Here is a 25,095-nt window from a genome sequence, read left to right on the forward strand (position 1 = left end):
TCTCTCTCTCTCTCTCTCTCTCTCTCTCTCTCTCTCTCTCTCTCTCTTCCTCTCCCCTCCCCTCTCCCCTCTCTCTTTTCTTTCTCTTTCTCTCTCCCTCCTCCTCTCTCTCCTCTCTCTTTCTCTCTCTCTCCTCTCTCTCTCCTCCTCCTCCTATCTCTCCTCCTCCTCTCTCTCCTTTCTTTCTCTCTCTCCTCTCTCTTTCTCTCTCTCCTCTCTCTTTCTCTCTCTCTCCTCTTTCTCTCTCTCTCCTCTTTCTCTCTCTCTCTCCTCTTTCTCTCTCTCTCCTCTTTCTCTCTCTCTCCTCTCTCTCTCCTCTCTCTCTCTCTCCTCCTCCTCTCTCTCTCCTCCTCCTCCTCTCTCTCTTCCTCCTCCTCTCTCTCTCTCCCTCCTCTCTCTCCTTCTCCTCCTCCTCTCTCTCCTCCTCCTCTCTCTCTCCTCCTCCTCTCTCTCTCCTCCTCCTCCCTCTCCTCCTCCTCTCTCTCTCCTCCTCCTCTCTCTCCTCTTCTTCTCTCTCTTCTCCTCTCTCTCTCCTCCTCTCTCTCCTCCTCTGAGCTTTTTCACCTCTGTGCTGCTAAGCATGTGACAAAATGTATCCCCAACTAAGTATCTGCTAAATGGGTTCTGAGGAAAAACATAAGGGGGCTAAGACAGGGCCCCAGTACTGCCCGGGAGAAACGAGGCCACTGTCCTAAGTCCTATAATGTAAGCCTGGGAAGTTGAGAAACAGTTATTATGAGGAAGAACATTTGGGGAACAGGCTTGAGAAGCTGAAGCCACAGTCCATGTCAAAGCTCAGAAACAAGGAAGCAAATGAAGCCAAGCCCAAGCTGTGCTCAGGCAGTAACTGAAGAGGTGGCAAGTCAAGGCTGCGAGGGTGGAATTTGACTGGGTCACCAGCAGCTGTGACAAGCACACTTCACTGTTAAGGATTTGGTTTGTAGTGTCATGGAAAGGTTTTGAGCAAGAAGTAGCCTGATGAGATGGATACTTTAGGACCCCTGGGCTGTGTGGCAGCCAGCAGGGACAGTGACCAGCCACAAGAGGAGAGGAGAGAGAGATTGTAGGGAACCCTCAAAAGCAAAAACGTGATGACTGCCTAGGAGATGGAACTGGAGAGCTGGAAGACAAGATGGCCATGAGAAGGAGAGCACTCTCAGTTGCCATGGGAGCACTCTAGAAGGCAGACTCCAACAGGTGAGAAGAGGAGCATTTGGGAGGAGTCAGTGCCATTAGGTGTCTGGGACAGCAATGCTTCTCCAGTGAACATGAACATGGAACTGGAGGAGTTTGTTTGGTTCAGAAATAACTGGACTTGGGAGATCTTGACAAGAGACATAGAAAGATGGAGAGCACAGGATCTTGGTGGTGAGAGGAAAATGGGTTACTGTCACAGTGGGTCTACCTGTGGGGAGTGCTCCTGGTCTGCCTGTGGACAGTGCTCCTGGTCTGCCTGTGGGGAGTGCTCCTGGTCTGCCTGGGGATAGTGCTCCTGGTCTGTGTGGGGGTGTTCTTGGTCTGTGTGTGGGGAGTGCTCCTGGTCTGCCTGTGGGAGTGCTCCTGGTCTGCCTGTGGGCAGTGCTCCTGGTCTGCCTGTGGGGAGTGCTCCTGGTCTGCCTGGGGATAGTGCTCCTGGTCTGTGTGGGGGTGTTCTTGGTCTGTGTGTGGGGAGTGTTCCTGGTCTGTGTGTACACTCCTGGTCTTCATGTGCCTGAGTACCTGTCTTTAGGGACTTTGCAGCCTCAGAAAACCCATCTGAAGGACAGCAACTTGACTCAGCTGCTTCTGGATCAGAGGGTTCTACTCAGTAATGCTTCCTTTGAAAATAGCTATAGGGGATGTTGGGACCACGCCCTGGGGTCTCTTGGCTTCCTGTCTCAGGCATGCATGGTCTTGGTTCAGCACGAGTCTTGGTCCACCTGTGCTGCCATATAACAGTTAACTGGAACTGGGCATAGTCTAAAAAAGAGACATTCATTTCTCACAGTTTGGGGAGCTAGGAAGGCCAATACTAAGTCACAGGCAGGTTGCATTGTCTGCTGAGGGCTGCTCCCTGTTCCATTCTTGGGGTGGGGGCTGGGGGGGGGGGGAGAAGCAGAGAGCTGAGTTCTCATGGCAGGAGGTGGAAGGACCAGTAAGCTGAACTCTCCCTAAAGCCTTGTAGGTGTAGGGAACCTTGGAATCAGCTCAGGATACCCCAAGACCAAGTTCTCAGCACGAAAGAGATTGATTTGCCTCAGAGGACAAAGGGCAGGGAATAAGAGACAAAGACAGGAGACAGAGGATGAGGAAGAAGAGGAAGGGAACAGGGGAGAGGGGGCAGGGTTATTTGTCCCAAGGGACAAAGGACTGCCTCTGGATAGAGAGGACCACAGCTGTGGCCCACAGGCAAATGGCAGCTTATAAAGGTAAAAAGGGAAGCCCTGTGTTAGGATGACATCTTTAATTATGCATGGTAATTAAGTGAGCCAAAGGGGACTTTTGATTGCTGGATTTCAATCCTTTGCTAGCCGGACCTTGGTAGCCAGCCTCAGGATAAAGAAGAGGCCTAATAAGGAAATAGACCTTGGTGGCTAGCTTTAGGAACATAACCTTCCTTTTTTTTTTTTTTTTTTTTTTTGGTTTGGTTTGTTTTTTTGTTTGTTTGTTCTTGTTCTTTTGTTTTTGTTTGTTTTCTAGCGAGACAACATTTCCAGAGGGTATGGGAGAAAGGGGCCAGCCCTGCCAGAGTCACATGCTCTGGTGGGTGGGTATCCCTTCAGAAAGGACTTAAAGACTTAGTTTAATGGTAAATCACTTGCATAGCACACATGGGGCCTTGACTGCATCCCAGCATCACACATTAAATCAAATAAAACAATTAAATTAAGGGATGGAAATGTGGCTACATTGATAGAGTGCTTACCTAGCATACATAAAGCCTTGGGTCCAGTTCCCCCAATCCCCAGGCACTATATAAAACCATGAGGAGTCTATATGCCTGTATACTGGGGAGGCAGAGAGGTGCCTGTCTCTGGGGCTCGGTAGCTAGGCAGGCTAGCCCAATTAGTGAACCCTAGGCCAGTTTCAAAAAACAAGAGAAGCAACACCCAAAGAACACACACATGTCCAGGCACATGGACATGCATACACACGTGTATGTGGATGCACACCCATAGGTTAGAAACTTCATCCTTTTATCAGACATGGACGAATTCAGCAGGCAGAAAGTCAATAAAGACACAGTTGAGCTCAATAGAGCCTATCAACTGGATGTAACAGACCAACTAGATCCATGGACCACTTCATCCCAGAAGCAGTGTGCACACATCTCTCCCGTTCACGGGAAGCATTCATCACTCTGGGTCATAAGATGTACATTAACAGCTTATGGAAAATAGAAACCAGGGCACACGGAATCAAAGTATGAATCAATGAACAGAAAAAGACAGTGGTAGATTGAACAGCACATCTCCCATAATACCAAGTCAAACAAACAAACAAAACAACTCACAGAAAAATTTTAAATACTTTAAATAAAAATCCAAACTTCTCAGAATCTGTAGACTACAACGGGCAGTGCCTAGGAGAACTATATAGCATTGAATGCATACATTAGAAGACAGTAAAACCAGATGTCCTATTCGGTGCTCCCACATAACTAGCTCTGGGAACTAAAAAAAGATCATGTGACATGTGACCCTCATTCCATCAGCCAGGCAGGGGCTCATTACACCTCCAGGAGAGGGGACTCCTGACTTCTCCTGGCAAGGGACAGTTCAAAGTGCCCTGGAAGGATAAGGCCCCATACCTGTCCCCAACAGAACATGTCCTACACACTTAGACCAGAAATCCTCATTATAACCTAGAAAACATATGCTTCTGTGTCCAGACAGCCTAGCTGCCTTTGGGGAAGCCATATTAGTATTCCTGTCTCACCACCTTCAGAGGCAAGAAATTCTGGGAAGTTCCACAAAAAAAAAAAAAAAAAAAAAAAAAAAGAACTTCCTTGGCTCTTCATGCCTGTCTCCCCTAATTTGTCAAGATTGATGGATGGTTTTCCTTGCTCTTGGTTGCACAGCTGACCCAGCCTTTATTACATTTATTGCTTCTGTCTTGGTTTTCACATTGTTAATATTTAGGGGATTTGCCCTAAAGGAATTTCCCCATCTCGAACATTCCTTTTAGGAAGTTCCCTGTCTTAGCTGACATTAGGTACCTACAAAGGTTGAAGCCTCCAGGTGAAACTAAACCCCTATCACTGCACCCTGAAGTCTTAAGCCTTTGGCCGCAGTTATTGGGGACTTACTCCATGCCCTTTGGACCTCCAAAATGGCATTGCTATAAGAATCTCCCTTTTCTAGACTAGTCTTCTGTCTTTAACCCCTCTGAAGTAGTTGTTAGGATTTCCTCTTTGCCGCTGAAGTAATGATGCCCAAGGTTGTTACCTGGGATTCAGCCAAGTCAGAGATGCACGCCTCCTTCACCTGAACCCAGTTGTTTCCAGTCATATCTCTGTATCCAACAGATCATTCAACAGGCTCTCCAGAGGGCAGAGGAAGATGGCAGAGGGGGAAATAGAGAAGTGGATAGTCCAGTCATTAATACCTGCACAGTCGGGTCATTGTTTCCTCTTTGTGTTCCAGATACAGAACCAGAGCCAGGCAGAAGGGAAGCAGGACAGGGCTACGTGGCCTCAGTGAGGAGGGCAATGGAGATGGGGATTCCAGGCACGACCCTGCGTCTGAAGGCTGAGCACAGGCAGTCTTGTCTCTGAGCTAAGGACTTGGTAGTGCTAGAACCAGTCAGAACCACTGGAGAGAGTTGTCTGTGCCTCTTCGCAGCTAGGGATTAAGTATATCATAAAACTAGAAGATGCTATACCCAGGATGGTTTTCCCTAGAGAGCTGATTATGGCCATCCCCCTGCTGTTTGCCATCTGAAAAAAACAGAATGTGAATAGCCACCTCAGAGAGAGAACCCTTAGGCCTTCACATGTATGTGACCATCTCACAAACTAAAGCATGAGTGTGTGTGTGTGTGTGTGTGTGTGAGAGAGAGAGAGAGAGAGAGAGAGAGAGAGAGAGAGAGAGAGAGAGAGAGAGAGAGAGGTGGGGGGAAGATGGAGTGGTTTGAGTTGGAATCTGAGCACACTATGATAGGATCATAAAGTCTTGGAGAAATCAGACAGATGACGTGACTTGGCTATTCGTGGCTAGCATTTGGCATCTTGAGGAACTTCCACACAGACATCTGAGGTGCTTCTCCTTGGCCTCAGCATCCTGAGGACCACAGCTTGTCACTCTCTGGAAGTATGCCATGGAGATCTCACTTGCTTTTCTTTGAGAAATATTAATGACAGGGGCCATGAAAGAAAAAGCCAGTAGACAGACTTAGCTTTGAAGTTCAGTGGTCAAACACTATATAGATGAACATGGGCAGAAGTTCATTCTCATTGCCTGTGACCTCTGGGACCTCCTTACAGCAGAATTTTGGGGAGACCCTTAGAGAAGGGTGCTGGACCCTTAGGTTTGTGTTGGGTCCTCTGTGCCTCTGAGGACTCTAGTTTCCTGCCAGAGTCTTGGGACTCGAACAGGATCCCAGGTTTGCAGAATGTGGCCCACGGATCACTGTAAGCGTCTCCTACGTCTAGGCTAGCCTAAATCGTCCATATGCATCTCCCTCCTCTGAATTATGGCACAAAAAGTACTTAGCGAGATGGGGCTGGGTGCTCGGCCTTGGGTAAGTGTAATGGGAGAAATGAAGGAATGCCATAGAATAGCAGCCACTTATTAAGCATTTGGTATGAAATATTCATTTTCTAGTTTTGATATAGGATCTCTCCACATGCTCAGCCTGACCTCAAACACACCATCCTCCTGCCTCAGCCTCTCAAGTGCTAGGATTACAATTGCTCTACTAATGTAATCTGCATGTCAGCTTTAGGATATGGCACCACAGTGTGGCAGATTAAGGGACATTTTTTGACACCTCTTCCTGGGGTGGAGTCTACTGCTCCTCCCTTGAATCTACTTTAGCCTGTGACTTCTGTGGTCAACAGAGTAAGCAGAAATGACTCTAGCCAGTTCCTCCTAGGTTTTCAGAGAACTGGCAGCTTCTTTTTAAACTCTTAAGAGCTGAGTTTGCCTCCATCCTGGAGAGAAAAGCCTGGGGATGATGGGAGGGAGAGAGGCCTGAGAGGGAGAGATGGACCTGGCTGAATGTAGCCTTTTAACTCTCCCTGATAAAGATTTAAGGGAAAACATCCTGGATCCTGCAAACCAGACTAGGGCATAACTAGGCCCAAACCAGCCAGTGAAAAGCCATTTCCCCTAGGAACAGAAGAATCACCCAACTGAGCACTGCCTGTTTTTGACCCATAAGTCCTGAGCTGCGGTTGTCAAGCCACTCAGTTCTGTCTTTTGTTACACAGAAATAGATAACAAGAATCATAACCCCCATTTTTCAGAAAACAAGGCTGGTAAGAATCACACATTAGCAAGAGGCAAAGCCAAGATTTAAACCACAGCAGTCTGGCCTCAGTGTCTGATCTTACTACTCCATGGGTCTATTCTTGGGCCAGTGATAAGGTTCAGCAGGCAAAGACACCCACTACCAAATCTGACAACCGAGTTCATCCCTGGGACCCCACTTACATGGTAGAGGAGAAAACCAACCATAAGCTGTCCTCTGACCTCCTAGAGGACACAGTTGTCACTGCATACTGTCCCTTACCCTCTCCTCTGCATATAAATAAATATAATTTTTGAGGGGGAAGGGTTCAAGAAAAGGTTTCACTATGTGGCTCTGGCTGTCCTGGAACTCACTCTGTAGACCAGGCTGGTCTAAAACTCACAAGAGATCCACCTGCCTCTGCCTCCCGAGTGCCGGGACTAAAGGTGTGCACCACCACCGCCTGTGTATAAGTAAAAATAATTTATAAAGCAAAAATAAATGCTTCTGAGCTCCATATGGTGTTGAGTACCTATTATCCCAGCATTTGTGGGGACTGGAGGAGGGTCCAAGACAGGAAGATCATAAGTTTGAGGACAGCCTGGGCTATAGAATGAGACTCTGTCTCAAAAGGAGGAAGAGGAAGAAGAGAGGAGGAAGAATAGATGCTTCTGCTCTCAGAAAACTTCTATCCAAGAAGAGCCACTCACTTGCCATGTTTAGAGGTTTCCATACCTTGGTTTGTTTGTTTATTCAGTTCAAGTACACTAGGCTGGCTCAAGGTATGCATAGACCGCTAAACTAGACAAGGTTAGGATTTGTCCTCAGAAGAACTGCCCCCGATGGGTGGGTGAGTGTGGACATGTAGGGTGTCCTGAAGGACAGAGGGAAATGTCCTATGTGGATGAGAGAGGAAGTGTGTATAAAGTGCCAGGACAGTTCATGCAGAGTTCCAGGGTACGGAGTGTGTGCAGGGGAAGTTCCATGCAGGCAAGATGTGTGCGTGTCGAAGGCAGGGGTAAGCAGAGGGCCCAGGGCTTGCACACAGGCCCCGAGTGAGACTCAGCTTTTTTCTAAAGGCCTCCAGAGGCCAATGAAGGACATGTGGGCGGAGCCTCATCTGATGTGCCTTTTGCAGAGATGTTGCAAGTCTTTTAAGAGTAGGGATGGAAGGCTAAAGGCTGGGATGCAAGAGAGGCCCTGAGGTTGAAGACCTGTGGGTAGACTACAGTAAATGTTGGGGACACCATCGTGGGCCTAAGGAGAAGGAACATGTCGCGGAGATATTTAAGAGAACTGGCATGCAGAAAGAAAAGGAACTGTGGGAAAGAACACAGCAAGGGGCGTGGCTAACCATGCTACCTGGTATGCAGTAGGTGCTTAGCAAATTATAGGGGTGAGTTAAGAGCTATGGCCCGTGCCTACAGCATCATGGGGAGGGCAAAGCTCTGCTCTGACATTGATATCCCTGACTCAATACCTGTGCCCAAGTAGACATGGTGGAAAAGATGCATGTAAACTGACCCATACTTGGACAAGGGGATACCCCACCATGCACGCACATACCCCAGTATCTTGTCCTCCAAAGCTGCAGACTCCTGACTGAGCCAAGGCTCAGTCTCCCCGAGATGACAAAGACAGCTAAGAGGAACCTGTTTATGAACCTGGCTCAGTAGTCTCCCAGAAGGCAAAGTACCACTTGTCTAAGACTGGCCCCTTCCTCTTAATTCATAATTCATGCTGCGGCTCTCTGTTTCTGCATTGCTAGCTTAGGACATAGGAATCCAGACCCTCTGGGGTGAGGTCAGTTTCAAGCCTTGATATTGGGAACCCACTATATGCCATCAGCAGGCTAGGAGCTGCTATCCAAAGCACCCCTAGACTCCTGCTAAGTGCTTTAGGGTACACACACCAGGCCCTCCCTTGCTGTGTGAGACTGCCCAGGCATGGCATGATATTGTCAGCATTCCTGACCTCTGACCAGTAGGTGCCAGTAGCGCCATCTCCTAAAGCGTGACAACAAGAAGCATCTACATACATGGCCAACTCTGGGAGGACGAGTTTGCTCTCAGATAAGAACCATGGCTTATCCAGCGCAGTGGCTCTCGAGGCTCGGAAATGTACCTGAGTTGCACCGAGAAGAAGCACAAGTGCAAAGCACAGCCCAGATCTTTCATACTTAGCGTATAGGCATACATACCAGCATGCCTACTTGGTGATGTCTCAGTATTTTTTCACATACTTGTAAGATCCTGAAGTTGAAGCAGTGTTCTCTGACTATCCGTGGTGAGCCCTTGGAGCTAAACCTCCCCGTCAGAGTAGTGCCTGGGGCGCCTCCCTCCCCACTGTCTCTTCTTTTCCTGTTGTGGGCAGTCAGAGCCTCCCTGGGCTGGTTGGTTCAGTGTAGCAAGGATCAGGATGTTTCCCCATGTCCACAGCTATCTCAGCATCCACACACTCCCACCTGCCTTCTCCCGGAAGACCTTCCATGTCTTACTCTTTATTCAGTCTTCCCTGATACGTGGCAATTCACAAATCTGTCCAGTGCCCGCTTCTGTTTTGGCATCTGAAACTATAAATAGTTCCCAGATGAAGTCCCCGTCTACGTCGTGACAGTTTCTTCCCGTGTTCCTTTTCAGACTCTTGAAGCTTCTGGTTTGCACTTGCTCAATAGGAAGGAACAGCTTCCAAAAAAACAGGAGCCTTTTATTTAAACAAGAACAGTATGAGATCAGTGCAGCTGCCCCTGTGGGGTTCAGAGATGCTCTTTCGCAAAGGCAAACCTGGGAGCATGTAATAAGAACCCCTAAAGGATCCTACAGCTGGGACCACAGAAAGAAATGAGGCTCATGCCTATGGTAATGAGTTGGGCCTTTGGCACCTGTGTGATCACATCCTGTCCTAGAGAACAAGATATGAGCAGCGCCTAGCCCAGAGAGGGGATAGCACTCTTCCTGGGAGGGCCTCCCCCAGCTGCCTCCCAGTAACAAGGGAGGAGACTGGCCTAGAGGAGAGAGGCTCTGTGCTGACATCAGGCAGGAATCAGTGACTGATCTCCAGTGGAAACTCTGGTGTGTCCTCCCTGTCCCCTCTGCTCCATGCCACTGCTCCTGAGTAAGGGCCTAGTGAGCTTGCTAGTGGTACTATCATGACCTGACCACACCCCCGGGCCAGCTTCTGAACCTTCCTGGTTTCTGGGCTTTCACAATGACTGAGACATTTGGAAGGAACCTTGTTTAAAGCTCTGTCTGGGACTCTCTGTACCTGTCCCATTAGGTTCCAGCTACCGTGCCCCAGGGCAAGCAAGGCTCATTCTGTCCCAACAGTGCCTGGCATCCTGCTGGGGTGCTGGTTGGGGGACCATTTGGGGCTGAGGAAGATGATCTAATGCAAGTCAAGTTGCTGCAGAGATGGCTGGGAGATGAGGCTTGGGCCGACTGGCAGGAGCACAGTGAAGGATTCAGGATCAGCCAGACTCTAGAGGTAGAGGCATCCCCCAGATTATCCTTACCAGCCAGGCCGAAAGGGCAGGCTTCTCTGGTACATTTTGAAGAGCACCCTTTCCCAGCTGCTGGAGCCTCACTCCGTGTCACCTCTCCATACCCAGATTATCTGGATGTTCTTTTTCACTCAGCCTCAGCAGCATGTCACTCGGGCCTTTGCACAATGACCCACAGGGCCTCACATTACCTCACCTGCACTCTGAAAGTGAGCCTCAGAAAGGCGTTGTTATCTCAGTCTGTGGCTACAGGCCCTGACTGGGCTGGTACTGTACAACCTTGACCTATAGTGAGAACTAGCTTTCCCAGCCTAGGTGCAGACCTTCCCCAGAGCACACAGGAGCTTCCCTGGGTGGAGCTGGGGATGGCTAGTCCCTCCCTTATCCTGCTTCTGTGAGGCTGGCAGCTCTGGTAAGGAAGCACTTCCTTCAGCAGGCTCTGGCCTCTTCCCCAGGCTCTCAAGTGAGATAAAATTGCATCACAGAGGCAAGTTTTATCTGGCAAAAAATATTTTCCCCTTATTTTAACTGGCATCACTGCATCAGTGGCAAGAGAACTGCAGAGAGAAACAGGTAGTCTTTCCTCTATGACAGACACAGACACACAGACACAGACACACAGACACACACACACACACACACACACACACACACACACAACTGTAGTCCTCAAAATGGGAAAGGAGCCCACTCCTTGATATCCATGGGGCGGGGGGGGGGGGGACACTGTGGCTGGGATGGTCCCTGAAAGAGGGGGTGTTTCCCTTCACTGTGGGGAGCCCTACAGACTTTTCTCTCTCCCTAGTCTCCAGCTTCTTGTCACCTTCACTTTCTATCCTTGGGGTCTGCCATTTCCTGTCAAGGACTGAGCCAGGGAAATAGTGCCCTTTGGGGATAAGACTGTCAAAATCTACCGGGAGTAGATGTTCCAACCCTCTCTGGGTGACAGAGGAATTCAGAGATTAACTCCATGGGCTCACATAAGAATATTGGTAAGGAAATACCCTGGGCCCACCCAAAGATCTCTCCAGTCAAGTGTCACAGGGTCTTTTTCTTCTCCAAGCCTAAGAGGTTGGCCCGTGGCCTCTCCTGGGGACATGGTATCCAGATTTCCTGACCCCTTTCCCAACAGTTTCCTTCCGGGTCAGTCAGCTCTGATCCATTGATCATTCGCAGGGTGCACAGAGAGGCCTGGATATACATGTGGGTTAAAGTAAATTAATGTAGCACCACGCAACCCAACTGGATTTTCAGTCATCCATAGAGGACAAGCAGGCAGACCCATCAGTGATAACCTCAGGAAGAAGTTCCAGATAGATCCCCTGACCATGAAAAGGAAAAGCTTCTGTGAGGTCTCCTGTCAGCTTTCTCACCCACTTACGCTTTGTTTCTACAGGCCAGGGAAATGACTCTGACCAAACCCTTTATGTGGGTGTCACAACTAAGCATTTTAGTAAGAACTATTGTTGACAGCGTGTTGGGTGTGAGATCTCCAGCCTGGGTTATACAGAGAAACCCTGTCTTGAAAGCCCCTTCACCGCCACCACCCACCCACCCCCACCCACACCCCCACCAACAGGGTTAGCAGAGCTGTCTAGATGTGGAAGGTTGAGTTTCTGTTTCCTAAGTAGATGTCACCACACACAGTAATCCTTGGCAAGGTGTTTCCCCACTTGATGCGTTTGTATAAAGTCACCAGAGCCTGGGATCAGGTTCCCAACTGCCCACCCGTCACTTACTACTGAACTCAGATCAGGCCCTTATCAGAGTTCCATGCTTCCTTAAAGAACACATCATTAGGGACACATTTCCTCTGTTGAGTACACTTGCCAACCACCGGGAATTTATAGTAATTAAGATTAGGCATGATTGCAGCTAAGTCCCCCACCATCTACAAAAGTGGATCAGACGGCAGAGAAGACTGTGGCTTAGTTGAGAATGGGGACCCGTTCAAGTCCCACGGCATATTAACTGCCTGGGTTACTTTCCTCATCGCTATGACAAAATTTTGACAAAAATACCACTCAGGGAAGGAAGATGCGGCAGGATCAGTAATGGGCTGGCCCCTCTGCATCTGCACTGGGGGAGCAATGAGAGCCCCATCCACAGCTCAGTTCACTTTCTCTTCTGCGTTCAGTTTGGGACCCCAGCCTATGGGATGGTTCCGCTCACAACTGGGATGGATCTTCACAGCTCAGATAAACCTCTCTGGAAACTCTCCCACAAAAATACCCAGAGGTGTGTCTCCTAGGTGACTCTAAATCCTGTCAAGTTGACAGTGATGAGAACTTCCACATAAACTGTTTCAGGGGGAGAAGAACTGACTGTTAGTGGAAATCCCTAAGATACGCTGGACTGGCATACGCTTATGCAATGCCATTGAGCATCTCTAAGCCCATGGACAAACCACATCCTTCCTCTGTCCATCCTTAAATCTTTGGGAAGGCATGGATCTGACAAAAGGCTAGTATCTAGACTTTACTCTCAAAACTCAACATCAAAAATTAATAACTGGGACTAGAGAGTTGACTCAGCCGTTAAGAGTACTGCCTGCTCTTCCAAAGGACCCAAGTTCGAATCCGGCATCCTCATGGCAGCTCACGACTCTCTGTAACTATAGTCCCAAGAGATCTGATGCCCTCATCTAGCCTCCACAGATATTACATGCTAAAGATACGTATGCATGCAAGCAGAAAAATCCATACACATAAAAAAAATGGAAAATATTTTTTGGATACAGGGTTTCTCTGTGTGTCTCTGGCTGTCTTGGAATTCACTCTGTAGACTAGGCTGGCCTCAGACTCAGAACTGCCTGCCTCTATGTGTTAATAGCTGTACTTATACAGCTATCAGATATCTTAAAAGGTCAATTCCTCTTTGTCACTCTGTAAACACATGTCCTGCAAAAGGCAGAGATTACGTACGCCTATTTTCTTGTCCTCAGTACCTCCAGCACCAAGCACAGTGTTTGGCATAGTACTCCAGCCTCTGGCATAAAGAGCTCTACTGTGAACACCTTTGTGTTCGGCTTACATAGGCATATCCATGCATTCTTGGTAATTTTGTAGGTTTAAGAAACTACCAAACTAATTTCCACCGTGACATCACTTTGTTCGCCTCAGCCGTGTGTGATGGTTCCAATTTCTGCCTGTCTTTAGTAACACTTGCTGTCTGACTTTTTGATGACAGGCATCCCAGAGAGCACAAACTGTATCCTGTAGTTTTGATTCGCATTTCCCTAAAGACCAGTGAGGCTGAGAGCATGTTTCTATGTGTTTATTGGCTGTGTGTGCCTGTATACCTTTTTTTTTTTTTACAAAAAAAAAAAATGTCTATTCAGATGCTTGGCTTATTTTTTATTTTTATTTTTTTAAGACAGGGTTTCTCTGAATATCCCTGGCTGTCCTGGAACTTGTTTTATAGACCAGGATGTCCTTGAACTCAAGAGATCCACTTGTCTCTGGCTCCTGAGTGCTGGGATTAAAGGTGTATGTCACTACCACCTGGCTCCTCTGCCTCTTTTTAAAAGGTTTATTCATTTAATTCTTTTCCTCTATTTTTAGCTGGGCATGCCTTTCATCCCAGCACCAGGAAGGCATAACAACTATTAGGTTGCCATGGAATGGAACCAACAACAACAGTGTCCCATTCTAATGTTGATATTGTAAAAGCCAGGAGCTAGCCTGCTGCATCTCTTCCCCCACCCCCTGACGTCATCCAGCCTTGATGAAGAGTGGTAAGGAAAAGACCACCTTCTAAGAAGCAGATTCTGATTGCTGTCACTTGTGGCCATCTCAGTACAGACTGGCTCCCACTGGCTGGCTCTAGAGAATCACCCTGTGAGGTGAGACCTCTGGAGTATTCTGTACTAAGGCTCTCACTGAGGGGCTCTGGAGAAGATAGATGCTTTGACATCCAGCACGACCAGCTGGTCTAGTGTCTTGGTCAGGAGGGACAGGCTGGCAGGCTCTGTGCCCCAGGATATTGTTAAGTGCAGAAGTGGGTGCTGGGTGTCCCCAAGGCCACCCCATGTAAAGGCAATGTGAAGTTAAAGGTGACATGGCCTCTTGGCAGTGCTGGGGTCTGGGCATTTGTCAGCTTTGGCAGCTTCTGAGGATATACCAGAAACTACTTTAGGAGACATCCCTGACAAATCCTGCTTATGGAAGCCATACTTGAGGCTGGAGAGATGGCTCACTGGTTAAGAGTACTAGCTGCTCTTTCAGAGGACCCAGGTTCAATTCTCAGCACTTACATGGTAGCTCACAACTGTCTATAAATCCAGTTTCAGGGGATCTGATGCCCCCTCTGGTTTCCACATGCATATGATGAACAGACATACTTGCAGGCAAAGCACCCATACATATAAAAATAAAATATTTTTAACTTAAAAAAAAAGTCATTCTTACTCATAATAAAAATGTCAGCAAAATGATGCAGGAAGGCTGAGTCCACTCTGGTGAACCTTCCTCATCTTTTTTAAGTAACAGCCTTCTTTAAACTTTATTCAGACGTGTCTATTCACTGTGTTTGGGTATCGTATGATCGGCCCATTTAAAGCATATAATTCAGTGGCGTTAGCGTATTCAGAGTTGGGCAACTGCCACCACCATTTAAGAATGTTTCACCACAACTAGAGGAAACCTCATGTTGCCTAACAGCGTAAACATGCATAGAGCCTCTGAACTCTGCTAAATACGCCGTTTATGGTTTAGCACAGAACCCCTCATTCCAAACTCCCCAACTCTGCCACCTCACCCCCATCCTGGCTCAGACACACTGTTCTAAGCAACCACCCATTCTCTCTCAGACTGGGCATGCTCACCGTCACCACACCAGAAGGCCCATTCTACCCTGTTCTTTGTGGACCCTGGCTATGTGCCTGGCCCAGTTGTGTGCTAGACACATAGGCAGGAAAGCAAGATGCCCCTGAGCTCTGCTGGTCCCCAGCCTCTGGGGACCAGACCAAAAAAAAAAAAAGACAAAAAAAAAAAAAGAATGAAGAAACAAAGCTAGGGGCAGAGGGTAGATTGAGGGCTGAGAGCCCTGCAGGCTCGAAGGGCAGAGACAGGAGGTAGGAATGAGGAATGCATGACAGAACTGAGGGAGAAGGGTCCCCCCTCAGCATATGGCTTCCGTGCAGAAGCTGCACATGCAACCATGTATAGCCATGGAATCCTTTGGCCTCTCTGGTTGTCTTAACGGGCCAATACCATTATTTTAAAGTGTCCTGTGCTATCAGAAATGGCTCCCAAGAATTGCTTTATTTCATGCTTAAAAGGTGGTGTGTTCTTTCCTTCCTGCTGCAACAAAGGATACAAATTGGATGACTTTCAGTAACAGAAACTTAACTTTCTTACGGTTCTGGGGGCCAGACACCTTAAAGGAAGGTTGGGTGGGGTTGGTTATTTCTGAGGCCTCAGACTCAAGTGTGTTCCTGGTCTCCCAGCCCTAGGGTCTGCCTTTGTCTTCATGTAGTCATTCCTTCTCTATGCCTTGGTGTTCTGTCTACTCACAAAGCCTTCTTACAGAAAGGACACCAAGCATGGCAAAGATTTCCAAATAAGTTCACATGCCACATTCTAAGAATCAGAACTTTAATACATCTTTGGGGGGGAGGTCACAGTTCAGTCCTGAAAACTGGGTACACTTGTAGCCCTGGTTCACAGCTATAGAAACTGAGGCACAGACAGGCTATTGAAACAAGCTCATAGAGACACTCTCCTGCCACAGTGATTTAATGCCCAGATACACACACAAGCCCCAGGTAGGTGCAGTACCAGATACAGACCCTGGAACAAATAAATGCCTTCTCTCATACTGACTTCCATGTTCTACAACTCCAGCAGGCTGTGGTTCAGGGTGCTCCAGAGAGACTCCCTTAGGTTCAAGGCACCCCTTTTGATATCTAGGGAGAAGGCCTATGAGCTTATTTTGGAAATAATTAGACCATAGACAAGAGAGCCTCAAGATTACCAGACGGGACCACAGGGGCACTCCCAGAGGGTGGAAATATCAGGAGCAGGATTTTTTTTTTTTTTGAAAACCTCTTTATAAATATTTCTATCTAACCAAATGGGAAGCCAGGACCTATTTGTCATAGATAAATATTAATTTTTTTAAGATGTCCTGAGCTGTTGAGAACAGTGCTTAGGTTACAGAGTGAGGGGGAAGCAGTTGGTACATGTACATTGATCCGTGTCGCTCGCTCTGTGGTCTTCTCCAACCTCCAGACCTGTGCAAAACTGGCCTAGGCCCCACAAACTAGGTAGTAGGCTGGTATCACCTAGACGACACTATCTTTAGGTTGAAAGGGCCGTTCCCTTGGAGGGTGGGAGAAACTGAAACACTGAGCTGGAAAGGGGTGCGTGCAGAGCCGGGTTATCAGATCCGGGGTTAAAGCTAGGTTCAGAAGCCCAGTTGGACTATCTCTTGTTCCTTCTTCACATGGAAAAGATACAAGAACAACTCAGTTCACACATTCTTCAGCACACTGAGGGCCAGGGAAGCCCAGTGTAGACTCCTGAGTTCAGGGAGCAAAAAATGATAGGCATGTGGTCATGGACCTGATTTAGACATCATGGAAGCCAGTGTCTACTGAGACTGGCTCTACACCGGCCATTCTCCTTTTAAATCCTCTTCATCAAAAATGACGAATGTGTGAACATGTATTAGCTGATTATCAGCCACAGCAATTGTAAACCCCGGACTCTCCGCACATCGACTCCGTGAGCTGTTTCTTACTGCAGTTGGCAGATGATACATACTGGGGTCCTATGGGAGGTGCCAGGACCTATGGGTTCTCTATGGAGAACAGGGTCAACATGTACCACCTTCCATATCTAGGAAAGTACCCAGCCCTTCCCCTTTGTCATTAGAGATACTTACTAGGGCCTTTCTTGTCTCTCCCCAGTATTGTACCTGGAAGGCTCAGTTCTTGTGTTTGAGGACATCTTCAGACTGATTGCGTTCTACTGTGTCAGTAGGTGAGTAACCTGGCCCTAGAGGAGGTCGTGAGGGAGGATTCCCTTCTCGTCTTAATAGAAGCCCATTTGCTGCAATGCACCCAATCTGGTTGCAACAGACATCTATGCAACTTTGGGTGTGTTTGTGGCATGGGAGAGGACAGAGTAAAGAGAGGGGGGATGCAGCAAGGGGGGACAGTCCCTTGTCTTTGCTCTGGTAACCACAAGAAGAGAGATCAGCTCTGACGTTTCCTCTTCTCTTCTGGTAAGGACTTCTCTGCCAGGCATCTGTCCCTCAGGCTCCCTTTCCATTACCAGCACCAGGGATAGCTTGGGACCCTACAGACCAACTTGTGCCAGGGATTTCAGAAGTAGCTTCCTATAGGGACAGCAAGAAGGCCTGATGCCCCTCGGTGGGTGGCAGCCTGGGATTCTTCAGATGGGAAGACCACTATAAGTTCTGCTCCATTCACTTGGAACTGGTTTCTGATAAACAAGAATTTAAAAATATTCTTGGTGCCATAAACCAACAGCTGAAACTTCAGGGCCTGAACAAGGGCTGATTAGATGTTTGGTAAGATGTGTTGTGGCCCTTGACCCCAGGCTACCTCTGCTGAAACACATGCTCCACTCATAATACCGCTGCCCACCCTCCTGACCAGCAAAGCAACACTAATAGTTACAGCTGATACTCAAATCTGTCATGGCCTGGGGAAGGCTTTCTCCAGCATCCAGTGAAACTCTAAGGGATTTTATACCCACTACATTTTTGTTCATTTGTTTGAGACAGGGTTTCTCTGTGTAGCCCTGGCTGTCATGGAACTTACTCTGTAGACCAGGCTGACCTCGAACTCACAGAAACCTCTGTGTTCTAAGTGCTGGGATTAAAGGCATGCACCACCACTGCCCAGCCCTACCTATTGTGATCTTTTAAAGATTTTTTTTTGTATGTGTCTTAATGTTTGCTTGCATGTATGTGTGTATGTATGTATGTATGTATGTGCACCTTGTACATGCAGTGTCCCAAAAGGCCAGAAAACAGCATCAGATCCCCTGCAACTGGAGTCAGAGACAGTTGTGAGCCACCATGTAAGTGCTGGGAACCAAACTCTGTAAGTCCTGTATAAGGGCAGCAAGTGCTTGTACCATTGAGCCATCTCTCTGTTCCCTCCAAATTGTCTTTTAAAACCTTGCCAGCATCCCCACAAAGATTATTCCTGTTATCCTCCATTACACAGATGAGGAGGTGGGGACTGGTAATTGGCAGAGTGAAGTTCAATCTAGAAAAAGCTGCACCACCAGTGCACCCTGCAGTAATTCTGTGCATTAGCTTGGCCAGCTAGATTCATAGGAAAAATTGCAGAGGCCCCAGAGACCTTTGTGCTTCACAGCACACCAGACTATAAGGAGATTGGCCCTTTCAAGTTTATCTTAGTTGGAGGAGCTCTGTCTGGTATTTGGAAAATGTGGACTAGAATGAATGAATCAAGAAAAGGATGCATGCAGGATGGATGGATGGATGGATGGATGGATGGATGGATGGATGGATAGGTGGGTGGATGGATGGATGGATGGATTGATGGATTGATGGATTGATGGAAGGATGGATGCACGGATAGATAGATGAATATTAGGAAGGAAGGAAGGAAGGAAGGAAGGAAGGAAGGAAGGAAGGAAGGGTACATGGATGCATGGATAGATGATGGATGGATGGATGGATGGATGGATGGATGGATGGATGGATGGATGGATAGAAGGATAGATGCATGGATGGATAGATGGATGGATGGATGGATGCATGCATGCATGCATGCATGCATGCATGGATGGATGGATGCATGGATGGATGGATGCATGGGGAGTCTAGATATTAAACTAAATATTTAACACCTCAGAGCCTCAACCTCCTCTTTTATAAAAGGGAGTCCTGGTATCAAATTCTTTGATGCTGGAGAAAGGGTGAGTTAATGCCCACGAAGGAAGAGAGTACTGCCTGGGACCCATGGGCTCTCTCATTCCATCTCTGCCACTTGAACTATAGGAGAGTTTTCTCGGTATCAGTTTGGTGTCCAGAGAGATAAGGAACCACAGTCACTAAGCTTACCCCCATCACTTCCCAGCCTTTCCTCCCTGGCCTGCTATTTCTCCTCACCCTAGCAAAGCTGGTGCTGTTTTCCTGTCTTCAAACTCCAGGGCTCTCTGAAGGAGATTATGAGACAGAGACAGGCCTGACCATGTTCTGGGGAAGGTGTATCAGGCAACAAGGCCTGAATGCTGAGGAACCAGAGCCCCAGGCCTGGAGTTAGCGGCCTATCACCTTGCAGCTATGTGACTCCCAGACAATCACCTGACCTCTTTTGGCACCTTCGCCTCTCTGTCAGGAACGTTAACCAAGAACGCTTAAGTAATGAGAATCTGCAGCGTTTAAATTCTGAGATGCTCCAGGAAACATGCTGTTGGGTGCTTGTCCATCCTGGACTTTTATTAGAGCTGTCACCACACTAAACCCACGCCCACTGGCCTTCCCCACCACAAAGAATGCTTTCCATTGGGCAAGGGCCCTGTGAGCTGTTGGCTGCTCATGGAGACATTCTCAGAATTCAGACCTCACCAGAGCAGGGTCTCATCCTTCTCAGCACTAATGCCTGATGAATCTAAAGCTCCCTCTCAGACACTTTGTAAGGGTATGCTGAGATCACAGGTGCCAGCCTTCAGAAACAGCCACCTCTTTGGAGGCCCCAGTTCTTGTAAAAGCTCTCCGGTTTTAGCAGTGCCCAGAGCTGGGAAAGTGGATGCTGTCTGGGTATCTGTATTCTCCCTGCTGCCTTCTTGCTTCTTTCTAACCCCTATTATGACCACACATCACAAAGCTGGTAGTGCCTGTACCCAGGGCTGTCCTGAAGATTTCTGATTGGGCCTTAGCAGAGTAGCCAGCACGGAGTAGTCCTCATAACCGTTGCATGTGTTCTTAGTGATGTTAGCGATAAGAAAACTGAGGCCGGGGTGTAACTGACCTCAAGCAGCACAGCCAAGTTCTGAAGCCAGATTTGAACCCTGGCATTGTAGCAGGCCTGTAGTGGAAATGACCCATGTTGCTTCCTTTCAGTCTGACCCCTCTGCATATGGAGTTTGGAGGACTTCCTTATGAAGATGTGGGAGGCCTGCCAAGGAGGGTGGAGAGAAAGTCCTAGGCAGAGGAAGCAGGGTAGGCAAAGGCCCAGCCATTAGAAAGCCCCAGGTAGCTTCAGGAGTGGCTCCGTGGAGAAGCCAGAGCAAAGCTATGCCTGGAGATGCAGGGACTTCTTTCACAGCTGCTATGAGCCATGCTGTTTCCCATAGTTAGACAGACCCAGACAGAGTAATATAGTAGCAGCAGAAAGTGGGCTTGAAGGAAGAGAAGAGCATAGAACAGCCAAGGGCTGCTGAAATTATCCAGAGTCATGAAGAGATGTCACCCAAAAGGGTGAGCCAATGAAGGGCAGCCACTGAAGGAAGGAGGTAAGGCTGCAGAGATGGGAGACCCTGGGGCTGCCCTCCTGGGTGGAAGGATACATAGTCCCATTGTTTCTTGAACATATTCCATGATGCCAGGCTCCACTAAGACCCGTACCAGCATCGTGGGGTCTGGTCCTCAACTCAACCCTGATGTGGAGTCAGTGACCTCAACTAAATGCCGTTACCGGAATGAGGAAGGAAGAAGCTGTGTGGGCTTGTCCTCCCTCCGATAGGCCCCACACCGTGGCTAAGCTACCCCCCTCCTCAGGGAGTGGCTCGCTTGTCACTCCCACCTCTGAAGATAGTTATCACCACATTGCTTGTGAAGCTCTGCTCTACATCAGTGGCTCCAAGAGCTGCTGGCCCAGCTCTTGTGACTGGCATTGGAAGTAGGGGATCCCTTGGGAGTCACTGAGCCCCGAAGTCTACAGAGTGTGACTTCAATTCCAGGTAACTAGCATTGCAACCAAACTGAACAATTGGATGCTTGGTGTCCAGAGAATTAAGGAACCAGGTGGTGGCATTAGAAAACCCCTCATCCGGGAGTAGAAAATCAATTAGTGACTTTGTATGTAAGGAAGTAAGCTGTACCAAATCCTTCCAGAATATGTCCCATGCAGGCGGAGTAAGTCTTCTGTTGCTGAGCGTGTGTGTGTGTGTGTGTGTGTGTGTGTGCTTTGTATTTCTTAAATAACCCTGGACAAAAGTAAAGAGCTCTAACTAGAACAGGGGCCTCCAGAGAGCAGTATAGATACTCAGAGGTGTGTCAGCTGGCCCTTCAAAGTGAGGGATGGTTGTTAAAACATCCACTCTGAAGATCCCACCTTCAAAATCTGTCTTGGATTTACAGTTCATAAAGAACTAGTTATGCATGTATATATACAGAGCGTCCGTGGGTTTAATTAATTCACTCTTTGATAGCCTTTGTTTTTTAGGGGGAGCTATGAATCCCACTCACATGACCCCCCCCCCAGCCTGTGTTCATTAAGATCTACTTGAGATGTTTAAAAACCCATATTCTGTAGCTGTGGAGGGTATTGTTCATTAGTAGGGCACTTGCCTAATTTCTTAAGGCCGTGAGTGAATTCCTTAACCAACACAGGCTCACACACATGCACACATGCTAGCTAACATAGGTTCTCCTAGGCCCAGTGCTGTTAACCCTTGGGCTTGGATCCTGCCTTTTTAGCCTCTTCCTGGAAGTTCTGATCAAGGAAGCTCACAGAATACAGACACTGAAAACACAGTAGAGTCCCTCAGAAGTGTCCAGTGCCTTTTTGGGTTTTGGTTGTTGGAGGTGCACAGACAGATGCCCACTTCCCTAGCACTCTACCCGAGGACTTTCCTGATGTTACCCCCAAGGCCCAGGGTCTTCACACATGGGTGTGACTAAGCCTGTTTTTTGACTGCCTGCCTTCCCCACCTTCACAGTGTGCTAAGACTTCTTTAGTTACTAAACCACAAACTGGACAATTTGCATGTCATTGTCACTGACAGAGGCCACCACTAAGTTCACTAGAATGGGCCACTCAGCTGTTGTACTAAGATTGGGAGGACAAAAAATGGCATAAGCTGGGGCCCATCTCTGTTGCTGTGTGAATGGGTATAAGAAGCATGGGGTAAGGGGACAGTGTAGCGAACACTGTCATATCTCAAAGTATTCTATCCTGTGGTCTGGCATGCTCACTAGGAATCTACCCAAAAGAAAAACTACCCAAGGATAGACTCACTAGGAACTAAAAGTCTCTACTGTGTTGATGGAACCAATGGCAGTACGCAAATAGTTTTTGTCTTTGTTTTTTGTTTTGTTTTGTTTTGTTTTGTTTTGTTTTGTTTTTTAACTAAAAGAATCTGATCTTAGACCCAATCTGAATTTAGGTTTATACACTGGCATTTACAAGTTGGTCTCTGAGCCTCATGTTGCTTAATTCTGAAATGGATCTAAGAAAAGGACCTACTTCCTTGAGAGCATTTGAGGAGAGCCTGTGGAAAGTGCTAGGCCAGAACCCAGGGAGGCATAAGCTATGTGCCAGAATGAAAGAAAGAAGCAGCCAGGGTAGATGCCCATCCAGAGAAGAGAACCCACGAGTCTCCCCAGGCAGCTCTCAGCAGCACAGAAAAGAGAAGAAGTTGTTGTTCTTGCAGTGCAAGGACAGGCACATTTTACTTTAAAACCTTGGGCAATGTTTAACTCTGTTACAGCAAATATGTTTTCGTTTCTTTTTTCCATTAATCAATTGATTGATTGATTCACTTTACATCCCAATCCCAGCCACCGCCACCACCCCCCAAAACAAAGGGAGGGATGTTAGGAGCCAAATGCTCCCCCAGCTCACCCTCATCCACTCAGCATCAGCAGTATGTCATCACCAGCTGCCAAATGTGACACGCATACCCTTTAAAGGTCCCCACCATTACAGGCTCGCTGGCTCTCTCGTCCTCACTCCGAGGCAGCCTTTTGCTGCCCCCCGCCACCATAAAACTCTTGCATGAAAACAACAACAACAACAGACTCTAGGACTGAAATGTAGCTCAATGGTAGATCATGTGCCTACCACATGCAAGACCCTGTCTTAAGTTTCATTTTCACCCTTACCTCAGTCTCCACCCCTTACCTCAAAGTCTAACATCTTTATTACACTTATTTGTCTGTCTGTTTATCTGGGTACACATACCATGGTACAAGTATGGAGGTCAAGGGATAGTTTGTGGGATTCAACTCTCTCCTTCCACCAGGTGGGTCCCAGGGATCTAATTCATCACTCTTGGCTGCAAGCACCTTATCTGCTGAGCTATCTTGCCAGCCAACCAAAGTCTAACATGTTTTTTAAAAAAACTGAAGACAACTGGCCTTATCTCAGGCGAGTTATGAGGACCAGCTAGGAAACCAGAGGCAAATTAAATAGCGAGGGATGCGTAATCCTGGGTAAAGGTATTTTCTTAGCTGAGTGGTCTTGAGTAGTTCTCTCTACCTCTCTGAACCCACGTGCTACTGGCTGTAAAGCTGGAATGCTTGCCCACCTCTGTGGTAGTTGATATGCTATAATAACGGTGTTATATGACATTGCTCAGCCAGCTCCCCAGTCCTGTGTGCCGTCCTGGATGGAAAGAGTGTCTGTCCTCCCCCAACCCGGGAGGAAGGGGACCGGGACTGGATGACGTAATAAATGACAAGTGGGATCTAGAGGGAAGAGAGGCCAGTGATGTCACTTTGAAGGGAATGTGTAATCTAAGCAGGTACAAGCAGAGGGGACAGATGTCTAGAACCAGGGAGCATTCTGTGAAGAGCAGTGAGTGTATTGAGGCAGGGTCTTGAAACGCTTGCTATCGAGGTGGAGCAGGGCCAGGCTACCTCCCGTGTGTTGGGGTTTGTGGCTAGGTCCACCTCAGCATCATAAGGAAGTCAGTGAAGTGACAGCGTTAGATTACTGGCAGGGTGAGAGAACTGAGCAGCCTCAGCTGGTCTCTGTGATAGGCACTTCTCTAGAAACAGAAACCATCCAAAGCCACTCCAACTAGAGTCACCCAGGTAAACTGAGGTAATGGAAGATGAATGTTGCCAACCTTTGAAACTGGAGATGTGGGTAAAGGTAGTGAGATGGAAGGTCCTAAGATAGGAGAACGATCCAGAGGAGTTATCTTGAATGGGTTAGAGCCAGACTGTGGAGGGATGATGGGCAGGTGACATCAGAAGGCCCCAGGTTCATAGGACGGTCATGTGATAATGACTGAAGACAATGCAGTGCCACCCTATCTATCAGAGAAAGCCAAAGGCCACCCCTAGAACTTACTAAAGACCCCTAAATATGCCACGACCACCCATCAATAGTGCTTTCTTCCCCCATGAAAGATAATCTGGAATGGGGGGGGAGTGGGCATTAATAGATCACCATAGTATTTACTGCACACCACAGGATTTCAAAGACTTGAGACATTACCCCTCCCGGAATCCAGACACCCTCAACCTAGAGTTACAGGGAAAGGAGAGATAGAAAGGGAGGGTGTGATGGCCCTGGGTGGAGGGAGATAGCTCTCCAGGCCAACAGAGGAGGCTCCTAGTAGCTAACAGGTGGATGGATGAGATTTCTTTGCTTATGATTGGCTAAGGAAGAAAGTGGGCGGGGCTTTGGGGAGCCATTAATGGAGCAGGTTGTTAATCTTGGTAACCACCTGTTCCTGGGCTTTGCTGTTCTGTGCCCTCTTGGGCCTCTGGTCAATTTCTGCCTTTATGGAGGGGAGACAGGTTTACAGGAAAGATACTAGGAAGGGGGAGAGAGGAATGGCTGGAAGGTGGAAGAGAGGCCCTGAATGCCAGCATAAAACATAAAATCACGACCAGCTCTCTTGGCTAAAGAGGCAGCCCTTGGGCCAGAATCTGGAGGACCAGGAGCCAGCACCATCCACCCATAGCCCACAACAGTGCCTGAGAAAAACTCTTTCCCCTTCTTGGTCTGTATCCCTCTGTCTGAATAGCTGCTAGAGATCTCTGGAACGTGCCCCCTAATAGTTTCTCTGCAGCTGGCAGATAGTGATAGCCAGCTAAATGCTCACCAGAGCACCCCACCATGCTTGCTGCCTCCATGTAGAGGGCAAGGGTCAGAGGTCACTAAATATGCTTAAAGGAAGTATGAGCTTAGCAAGGGAGGAGAAGCAAGGGGGTCTTCTCTGTGCCCAGGGCTCATTCCAGGTCGTGAAGCTGGCACA

The 25,095-nt window shown here is 48.0% G+C and overlaps 1 protein-coding gene across 3 annotated transcripts in view; it reads left to right on the forward strand.

Annotated features, from left to right (window-relative positions):
• Rin3 (Ras and Rab interactor 3) overlaps nt 1–25,095 on the forward strand; it is a 106,551-nt gene that overhangs the window by 49,715 nt on the left and 31,741 nt on the right. For all 3 annotated transcript variants that reach the window (XM_028777333.1, XM_028777335.1, XM_028777334.1), the window contains exon 4: nt 16,845–16,917. In XM_028777333.1, the coding sequence (XP_028633166.1) occupies nt 16,845–16,917 (73 nt within the window). The remainder of the gene's footprint in view (nt 1–16,844; nt 16,918–25,095) is intronic.

Source organism: Grammomys surdaster, unplaced genomic scaffold (assembly GCF_004785775.1).
Source record: "Grammomys surdaster isolate TR1022 unplaced genomic scaffold, NIH_TR_1.0 279, whole genome shotgun sequence".
Lineage (NCBI taxonomy): Eukaryota > Metazoa > Chordata > Mammalia > Rodentia > Muridae > Grammomys > Grammomys surdaster.